The sequence below is a fragment of the Rutidosis leptorrhynchoides genome, chromosome 11, assembly GCF_046630445.1.
Source record: "Rutidosis leptorrhynchoides isolate AG116_Rl617_1_P2 chromosome 11, CSIRO_AGI_Rlap_v1, whole genome shotgun sequence".
Classification (NCBI taxonomy): Eukaryota; Viridiplantae; Streptophyta; class Magnoliopsida; order Asterales; family Asteraceae; genus Rutidosis; species Rutidosis leptorrhynchoides.
This window is the reverse complement of record NC_092343.1, coordinates 98,935,741-98,946,394: the sequence shown is the minus strand read 5'-3', so window position 1 is coordinate 98,946,394 and position 10,654 is coordinate 98,935,741. Positions and strand designations below refer to the sequence as shown.

The following is a 10,654-nucleotide window of genomic DNA, read 5'->3' as shown; positions in this document are numbered from 1 at the left end:
TGAAGAGTTGTTTTTGAAGCAAAAAGCTAAAGTAGAATGGTTGAAAGAAAGGGATCAAAACTTAAGGTACTTTCATAATGCTGTTAAGGGTAGGATTAGTAAGGGTAGGCTTGAATCTATTGAGGATATGCATGGTAATAGATATTTTGGGTTAGAGATTCATGAGCAGTTTGTTGATTATTTCAAAAGTGTCCTTGGTACTAGTATTGATGTTACTCCTATTGAGCAGCCTGATAGCTTATTTAAAAGGAAAATTTCTTTTGAGAATGCATGTTATATGGTCAGAATAATTAAAGATGAGGAGATAAAGGCTGCTTTATTTGATATTGATGATGATAAAGCTCCAGGTCCTGATGGATTTTCGTCTAAATTTTTTAAGGACAGCTGGAATATTATTGGTGCAGATGTGTGTAAAGCTGTTAGAGAATATTTTCAAAATGGAAAGTTATTAAAAGAAGTGAATGCTACTGTGATTGCTTTGGTACCTAAGGTGTCTAGTCCTCAAAATGTTTCTCAATTTAGGCTAATAGCATGTTGTAATGTTATTTACAAATGTGTGAGTAAGGTTATAACTAATAGAATTAAAGGAGTTTTGGATGATGTTGTTGATGAAAATCAGAGTGCATTTATACCTGGAAGGCAAATTAGTGACAACATTTTGCTATCACAGGAACTTATGAGGAGTTATAATAGCAAGAAGAAGCAAGCTAGATGTGCATTTAAAATTGATGTGCAGAAAGCTTATGATACTGTGGAATGGCAATTTCTTGAGCACTGCTTGAAGTGTTATGGATTTCATCCTAATGATGATAATGTGGATTATGAATTGTGTTACTAGCACCTCCTTTACTGTTTCCTTGAATGGTGAGCATAAGGGGTTATTTAAGGGTGCTAGGGGTATTAGGCAAGGAGACCATATGTCTCCTTACCTGTTTACTTTGGTGATGGAGGTTCTTAATCTTATGATCAAAAGAAAGATTGAGAATGATGGTGAGTTTAAGTATCATTGGGGTTGTGAAGAGTTAAAAATAACTCATTTGTGCTTTGCAGATGATTTAATTTTGTTTAGTAATGGAGATGCACATTCTGTTGCTGTTCTCAGAGATGCATTAAATGAATTTAGTGGTGCTTCAGGGTTAATTGCTAGCATGGATAAAAGTCAAGCTTTTTATGGTAATGTTAAAAAGTCTGTGCAAAATGATATATCTACTATTATGCCATTCAAAGTTGGGGAGCTGCCTATTAGATACTTAGGGGTCCCACTGTTATCCACTAGATTGTATGCTAAAGATTGTGTGATATTGGTTGATAAAGTGAAGAAAAGAATTTTTGACTGGAAAAACAAATCCCTTTCTTTTGCTGGAAGGATGCAATTAGTGTCTTCTGTTCTTTCTTCTTTACAAGTATTTGGTCTTCCATGCTCATCTTGCCAAAACAGGTGGTGTATGACATTGAAAGGTTGATTAGAAATTTTTTATGGTGTCAAGGTGAGTTTAAAAAAGGCAAGGCTAAGGTTAATTGGAAAAATGTATGCACTGCCAAAAGTCAAGGGGGGTTGGGAATTAAAAATCTCCATACCTGGAATGTTGCTCTTATGTCAAAGCATATTTGGAACTTAGTTTCTGGTAAGAATTCATTATGGGTTAAGTGGATTAAGTTGGTAAGATTAAAGGGTAGAAATTTTTGGGATGCTCCATGTAAGTATGATATGTGTTGGAGTTGGAGGAAAATTTTCCAATGTAGAGAGGTGATAAGGAGGTTTATTGTATCTAGTGTAGGTAATGGTAAGGAGATTTCTGCTTGGTTTGACAACTGATTACCTGTGGGCCCTTTAGATCAATTTATTGAGAGAAGAGACTTGTATAACCATGGTTTAGATCCTAATGTGTCGGTAGCTGACATTATTCTGAATGGTGAATGGAATTTGCCTAATGAGTTTTTGCTTAAATTTGACAATATTTTTAGTCAAAAACCTCCATTGATAATGCAGAATGTGAATGATAGAGTGTTATGGTTGACTAAGAAAGGAAAGAAGCTTCCATTTACTGTTAAGACAGTATGGGATGATATTTGTGAAGAAAATGAGGTAGTCAAGTGGTCTAAATTGGTTTGGTATAGTCAGAGTATTCCCAGGCATTCATTTATTGTTTGGGTGGCTATTTTGAACAAACTGAGAACTCAAGACAAATACATGGCTGGGGACACTCCTCATATTTTATGTTGTCCCTTTTGTAAATGTCAGAAAGATAGTCATTGTCATCTATTTTTCGAATGTAGCTTTCCTTGTGAGGTCTGAATGGAACTAAAGTCTATGTCAAGGCTTGATTATGCCCCAGATTCTTGGAATGATATAGTGGATTTCATGCAAAATAGGCCAATTAATAAATCTATCTGGAGTATTATTCAGAGGTTGGTGTTGGGGGCTTGTGTCTATTTTATTTGGCAAGAAAGGAATATGAGGTTGTTTCAAAACAAGTCAAGATCTGTTGCTAATGTGGTTGATCTGATTAAAAGAATTGTTAGACTTAGGCTAATGGGATTGAAGGTGAGGCCATCAAAACAAGTTCAATTAGCCTTTGAATTATGGAGTATTCACGATGAGGAGCATATGCATGGTGGGATAGGTAACTTTCATCCTTTATCATGAGTTATCAATGTATCCCTAGTTTTATTATTTGGAATTGTCGGATGTACAAGTTGTCTTTGGGTCAAATTATGGGATTTGGAGTTATAAGGGGTGTATGGGTAGTTATTTTTATTGGTTTACCATTTTTTTATTAGTCTAATTCATGTTTTTATTTGTAAAATCAGTTTTATAAGTTACTATAATTCTGATGTGTGTCAAAATGATTATATAATTGGTACCAGTATAATAGGGTTGGAGAAATTGGCAGGTATGCAAGGGTATGGTAGCATATCTTTCTTTTTTAAAGGAGTAATAAGGATGGCTAAAACTTTCACTTTTGTTCCTATTGAAGATCTTGTGTCCCTTTCTTTTTTTGGGGGTGAGATAAGAATATGCATGGTAAAACTGGCATCTAGGGTAAACAGTAGAAGTGTGCCCTATTTTATTATTGGTAGGATGCAGTTGATGATCCATGAATATGTATTAGGCTACCATGTTATTGGTCATCCTCATTTATGGATTGATTACAGAGTACTACTTAAATTCTGGTACTCTCTTGTGCTTGTGTCAGTGTCTTTTCATTACTTTTTTTATGGGATTTGGTGATATAAGGTGTGATTGGGTAGAGTCTGCAACTAGTTTTTACATGTGTATGTTGACTGTGAAGTGCTTCAGGTCATTAAACCATTGGTTTGTATGTTTTCACAAGCCAATGTGCCTTTTATATTGTGTCTATATTGAATTATGTTGCATTAGGTTGGAGATTTTGGTGAGTATGCGGGGCTATGGTGGCATATCTCTCTTTTATAAAGGAGCTATAAGGTTGGTTAAAATGTTCACTTTTATTCCTTTTGTGTCTTTTGTTCCCTGCTTTTCAGTTGGAGGTGAGATAGCATCATTTAGACTAAGACTGCATAATAGAACTGGATGTGGTTGCTGTTCTCAATTTATGAAGTGGTGGGTGCAGTCAATGAAGTCTTTATGTTGGCTAGGCTGCCATGGTCAAAATCGGTATTACTACAAAACTGATTTTAAGGTACTACATTTATTCTGGTACCTTATGTGTTTAGGATTAGAGTCTGTTTGCTGCTGCTGGTTCTTATCTTATGTTATTAGAGGGTTTTGCTGCTGCTCCAACTTAAGTGGAAAGATGATTTCATGGGTTTTCCTTGATTTGGGTTTCTATGTATTCTGTTCTATGCATATGGGTGTTGGATGTATTTGCTTTTTTTTGTCTTGGATTATAGTTCTCATTTTCTCATTTGTCTTGGATGTATTTGTCTTGTATTTTGTGGTTGGGTCACTATTACTGTTGCATCGTGGATTTGAGGCTACGGATATATTCTGTTACTGTCTTGGAGTACTACTTATACAGCTGGTTATTTATGGGTTTTAATCACGCTTGTAAGATTGTATCGGATCTCCTTTTCCTCTACTTTATGGATTTTGAGTTGGAGCAGCTATGGTTTTCCTGTTTGGATTTGGGTTCTTTTTGCATATGCAGACTTGATATGGGTTGTATTTGGTTCTGGTATAAATGCTCCTTTTGGCTTAATTTTATTGCGGAATTATTATGGGTATTGTGGTCTGTTGTGATCTTATGGGTTCTAATTTGGAAGCAAAAGACGTTTGTTACAGGGTTTTATATTGTTCAAGATGATTTTGGGTTATCTGATCTATATGTTCAATTGAGGTGGACTATTGTTGCTGTTGGGCCTGAGTTTAGTATTAAAGATATTGGGTTCCCAGTTATAGTGGTATTTTATTGGGCCTATTGGACTGCTTTTTTTGGACTGAGATGGAGGATGCATGATGTATGGGATTGGACTTCTTATGTTGCTGATGTCTTTTATTTCCTTAGCTTTAAAGTTGTAAATATTAGTAGTTTTAATTTCTTGATGTTTTTTTGTAGGTTTAGTTTTAGATGTATTGGATTGGGATGTTCATTAAAAATCCCAATGTTAGGCCTACAAAACGTTTGATTGCAATACTTTTATTTTAATGCATTTTTTCCGGGGATTTGGCCCCTTTATCCAAAAAAACCCCAAAACCCTAAACCCTAAACCGTTCGTGTTAAAAACTCGATCTAAATCCTAAATATAAACCCTAAATCTAAACCCTAAACCCTAAATTTCTAAACCCTAATATCTAAACCCTATTGATCATGCATATTTTTACCATAGGGTTTAACATGCCTGCTCAATACGTTAGTGGGGTTTAAGGATCTTAGAACGAGGCTCTCCGGTCCGGCTACCGTGAATAACCCTGGCCGACATGATGATGTCGGCGGGGTGGCCAAGTGATTAGGTCCACCTTTAATGACGATCGTCGATTAGAAGGCCCCAAATAAGGTCGTAGGTGCTAGTTAATTAAGAAACTAACCTGTTAACCTTGAGAAGATGCTAGATGATGTTGTTACGTAAGGTGATGATGTCTAGAATGATAGTTAGGGTTTGTATATATAGGCAAACCCTAATTCAAGAACCATCCGAGATAAAGGCAATCCTTTCCATAACCAACTCCCCCAAATCACGGATATAATTATGGGAAAGATATTTACTTGATAGCCAAGTAATTGCTGTACCAGGAACAAAGGCATTAGATACGAATCCGCACACCGCATAACGCACATAAACACACGCATACGCACACTAGTGGGTGCCCGCATGCATATGGGGTGCGCATGCGGGTTGCGGTATCATTATGTCCCCCCAGTTTGATGTTATATGGCGCAAGTCGTATGATATCAAACTATTAAGCGAAAAAAACAAGAAAACGGCTAGCATTTAATCTTCCGCGTGCGTTTCGAGGTCATTTAATGCCTGTCACTGTCGCAGAAACCCATTTGGTAGACAAGACATAAAGTGGCAGTTGGCAGGCGCGTGTCAGCCACGCGCTCAAAGGTAACCATACCCAACTGACATCCACGCGCGCACTTAAAATGCCACCCGTTGATCGCGTAACACGTGTACAGCCACGATCACACCATTCCACCACATTACTCCAAATCGTCACTATAAATAGCCCCAATTCATACACATTTTCATTTTTCTGCTCCAAGCTTCCCCAATACACTGCTATATTCAATTCCAATCAAATCCTAAATACTTCGGCCACCGTCTAAAGGTTAGTAATTCTCCAACCACTCTATAGAAAATGACTAAGGCTAACGAGACATATGTAGATAGTGTTAGATTGATTATAGAGCAGAAACACATTGATTACTTAGTCAAACAATACCCACCGTTAGCAAAGTACAATCCGGTGCCACCCTGTCTAATCAGCGTGCTCACGAGCCACCGGAGAAGAAGGTGGCCATCTACGAACATGCGTTCAAGCACGGCACCTTTAGGGTTCCCCCTCCGACTTCTTCCTAGGCGTACTAGACCACTTCAGAGTGGGATTAGGGCAACTACACCCTTATGCCATAGGTAAAATAGTACTGTTTGAGATGTGGTGCGTCGCACTCAACAAGATACCGCTGGTTAAAGTTTTCTGTCATCTATACCGCTTAGCCAATCACCACAAATCCTGGTTCACCTTCTTCGCCCAACACCAAAACCCCAAAGTCGAATGCGGGTAACTGGAAAAAAACTTTCTTTTACATTGACCAAACTGTATTTGGTACCAATTTTCCGCAAACGCTTATATGGTGCGAGAAGGTGGAGAAGGATATGAACAAAACCCCGGTCCTTGATGACGAGGAAACAAAGCTATTGGCGGAGTGCGCTAACGCACAGCTGGTGCACCGGTCATACGGGAATGTAATGTTGTGGTTAGGGAAGATCTCCGCACACTGGCCAAGGGAAGATGTGCGTCCAGCCATAGTCGGACCGGATGGAAAGGGTAGGAATAGTATAATCACATACTAACATAACAGTTTGCTATTTATACGTGCTAACGCATGCGTGCATGTTTGCAGAGATGAAGATGAAGAAAGTACTGACTGCGGAGGAGATTGCGGGTATCGCCTTCCGCAAGCAGAATGTGAACCAGCAGTTAGAGCAGGAGAAAACTGGCGAGAATGCACCTGCCACCTCCGGTAATAAGCGCAAGGCCGCCGAAACCTCCCAACCCCAACAGAAGAAGAAGAAACTCACTCCCAAACAGAGGGAGGACAAGCGGAACGACAACTTCGTTCCCATCGAACCCCGTTCTGCGGATCTACCTCCCCATGGCTGCGGTAAGAGTTCTGCTTTCGCGCATATCGCATACTTAAGTTTGCATTTATTTAACCATTTATTAATACGCAGAGCATGCTGAAGAGACGCATCACACCCCACCGCGGGTCAATCCGGACCTTGAAGCTACCGCCGAGTCAAAGGACAAGACGATACACCTGGACTCCGAGTCTACACCAACCCCGCCACACGGCAGTTTCTGATTGGCGAACCTGGCACAGCTCACCCAGTCATCGGCAGAAAACACCGCAGAGCAATCCACCTTCCTCCAACAAATCTTCCCGGCTGAGTTCCGCAACCAACTAGCGGCACTGCCCTTTAATCAGGCACTCAACGCCTTCATCCAAAATGGCCTTGTATTTTTTGGCATGGTTGCGGATCAAGCCCGCTGTTCCACTAACTTGTATCAAATGGCCGTGCGGAAAGAAACAGAATTAGGTCTGCTGCAAGCGGGAGTTGAGCAGGTTAAGAAAGACAGGGACGCTGCGGAAGAAGCGCGCAAGGCGGTAGAGTTAACTACGGCGGAAACCAAAACCGCTTTGATTGAAGAGAAAAAGAAAAACCGCGAGCTGGTTGGGGCGGTTGACCAGTCCAAGGGGGAGACTGAGCGTCTGCGGGTGGAGCTGGAAAAGGTTACAAGGGAGAAGAATGATGCGGTGACGGGCCGCGAGCTAGCAGAGGCGGACTTGACAAAGCTTCGCACCGCCCTTCCTACCATTGCACAGAAGGTGATGGATTCCGGGCCCATGTTCGACAAGTTCAACGCCTATGTTGACGCGGTTAAAGGCCACGAAATCAACAAGGCAGTGCTAGAGGTGATCCAAGCCTGTGAGCTTACACCGCCGTACTCCGACGTCGTGCAGAAAAAATTGAAGGAGGGTACGGCTGCGGTGCTCATGGAAGCGGAAGAAGCCATCACCGCCATCCCGATCCCCCTAATTAATGCATTTGCGGCGAACCCTAACATGTCGATTGATGGGTTCCTCAAGGAGGATTATTAGGTGGTTGTATTAGTTTGCGCCGTAAGTCCTATGCTTAGGCAGGCAATTGTAAATACAATTTTTGGCCTTAAGTCCCGTGATGGGCAGGCGTTTGAAACAATTACCATTTGTAATAACTTTATGTATATATTATTGTGTTATGCATGCGTAGTGTATTAATTTGTTTATATATCGCGAATCAAAACAAAGAATTAACCGCATGTCCATGCGCATAGTTAACCAAAACTTATGCGTATGATCAGGTACTGCGTAAAATAAACCAATACTTTAGCGATTTTACCTTGAACAACTTAGACTCAAAAGCTACTGCGTTATTGCATTGTCATGTACTAGGGGTGCACTTTAGCTGTATGGTAATTAATGCAACTAAAAACAAACCAATGCTTTTATGCTTAAGAGTACCTCACGCAAACCAATGCGAGAGTAATTACGCACAAGCAAACCAATGCTTGTATTTTTAAGTCGACTTGGCAGCCATCTAGTCTGTGTGGCGCTTGGCTAGGGGAAAACCAATTCCCTTCGCCTGCCGTTAATGTCTAGCCTTGTAACCAAACAGGCTTCTGCCGCACGGGGGCTAGAGGACACTCCTTAAGTAGGCAGGATCAGTATACAAAAAGAAAAACAATAAAAGTATGCACGAGTAAATATTCAATTGGCATTAATAATGATTACAACCGCGACACATCCAAACGGACGGAAAATACATAGAAAAAATAATGCGCTAAAATAAATTGGAGTGATCAGGTCCATCCAGCTACATATAACATTTTTTCAACAATGTCGCGTGCCAAGTGCGTTTCACAGGTTTTCCATCTAATGTCTCGAGATGGTATGCCCCGGTGTTGCTTGCTTTTGCTACCCCATATGGGCCTTCCCAGCGGGGGCCCAACTTCCCAGTATCCTCCGCATGACTTGCGTCATTCTGATGCCAAACTAAGTCCCCGCACTTATAAGAGCGCGAACGCACACGCTGATTGTAGTACTTTGCAATTTTCTGCTTGTTGTTGGCTTCGTTTACCGCCGCAGAGAGTCTGCGTTCTTCAAGCAGATTAAGATTTTTCCGCAAAGCTTCTGAGTTATTTTGTTCGTCAAAATTCTGTATGCGGAACGTTGGTACCCCAACTTCTGCGGGCACAACAGCTTCTGATCCATAGACCAAACTGAACGGAGTCTCACCAGTGCTTGCTTTGGGCGTTGTTCTATGCGCCCACAAAACCTTTGGCAGTTCGTCCACCCAACCAACGCTACCATGGCCCAACCTAGCTTTGATTCCAGCCACTATGTCCCGGTTGGTGACTTCGCACTGGCCGTTCGCCTGCAGATGCGCAACGGATGTAAAAGTTTGCTTAATATTAAGCTCTGCGCACCAGCTGCGGAAAGGATCTCCCGCAAATTGCGTACCATTATCACTAACAATTTCGTTTGGTATACCGAATCGACAAACTATGTCTTCCCATACAAAATTACGCACCCTTTTTCCTGATATTGTCGCCAGCGATCGTGCTTCAACCCATTTCGTGAAATAGTCGATTGCAACAATCAAGAATTTGATGTTTCCTGCGTGTGCAGAGTATGCGTAAGATACTGACGTAAATAGCATACGGTATAAAATAAATGAGAATATTACCTCGGCCTTTTGGAAATGGTCCGACTATGTCAATTGCCCATTTACAGAATGGCCATGGTGAGGAGACTGGTATCATAGGATGCGCAGGTGTCCTGCTGATAGGTGCATGTATTTGGCAAGATTCGCATTGCTTCACTATCCGCGCGGTATCTGCGTACATAGTGGGCCAATAATAACCTAGCCGCATAATTTTTGACACAATAGACCTGTGCCCCGAATGAAGAGCGCATGCACCTTCATGCACCTCGCGTATAACCTCCTCTGCCTCTTTCGGACCAATACACCTTAAGTGCGGCCCTAAATAATTTTTTCGATATAGGACGTCACCCTCAAGGGCATACAGTGGTGCCTTAGTGCGGACCTTCCTCGCATCAAGAGTATCCAAAGGTGATGTGCCGTCCCGCAGGAAAGCAATAATAGGTGTCACCCATGTTGAGCTGGATTCCTCAACAGGTGCTACCAAAGGCATCATCACAATGGATTTCGCATGCAGTTCTTCTATAAGAACTTTCTTCCCCAGATGATCAAAAGCCAAAGCGGCCAATTTGCTAAGCACATCCGCTTTCTTATTTTACCCCCGCATTACGTGGGAGATTTGAAAAGCTTCAAACTGGTCAGCGAGGTTATGAACAAGGGATAAATATTGCTGCATGGCAATGTCGTGCGCTTCAAAGTCCCCGCTGACTTGACTACATACCAGCTTTGAATCCACATAAGCGTGCAGAATTTTAACATTCAATTTATGCGCAATGCGTAACAGCAAAATTAAACCGTAGCGCATATGTATGCTCTTCACCATCTGGACCAGTTAAAATTACACCTGCACCCGCGCCAGCTGTGCTGCAGGCACCATCGGTATATAACTCACATGGTGACAAAGTTGGTGCAGGCGTATCTTGATGTTCTGCTGATGCCTCGACATCCGCAGGTAACTCTGCTAGGTAATCTGCAAGTATTTGACCCTTAACCGCGCTTCGCGAAGAAAAATTTATTTCATGCTCCCCTAACTCAACAGCCCATTTAGCCATTCGGCCAGAGATTTCTGGTTTATAAAGTACCTGAAACATAAGATGATTGCGTTAGTTAATGCGGTATTCCCGATCATTGCCGCAAATTAGTTTTTTTACCAACCTGCTTGATTGGCTGATCAGTTAGAACCACAACTTCGTGTGCTTGAAAATATCGGCGCAAACGCCGCGCCGTGTGGACTAGCGCATAT

The 10,654-nt window shown here is 41.4% G+C and overlaps 1 protein-coding gene across 1 annotated transcript; it reads left to right on the top strand.

Annotated features, from left to right (window-relative positions):
• The first annotated feature begins 917 nt into the window (after nucleotides 1–917).
• Nucleotides 918–2,296, top strand: LOC139874805 (uncharacterized). The gene is made up of 2 exons (XM_071862201.1): nucleotides 918–1,458; nucleotides 1,836–2,296. The coding sequence occupies exons 1-2, from the start codon at nucleotides 918–920 to the stop codon at nucleotides 2,294–2,296; spliced, it is 1,002 nt and encodes a 333-aa protein (XP_071718302.1).
• Nucleotides 2,297–10,654: the final 8,358 nt, after the last annotated feature.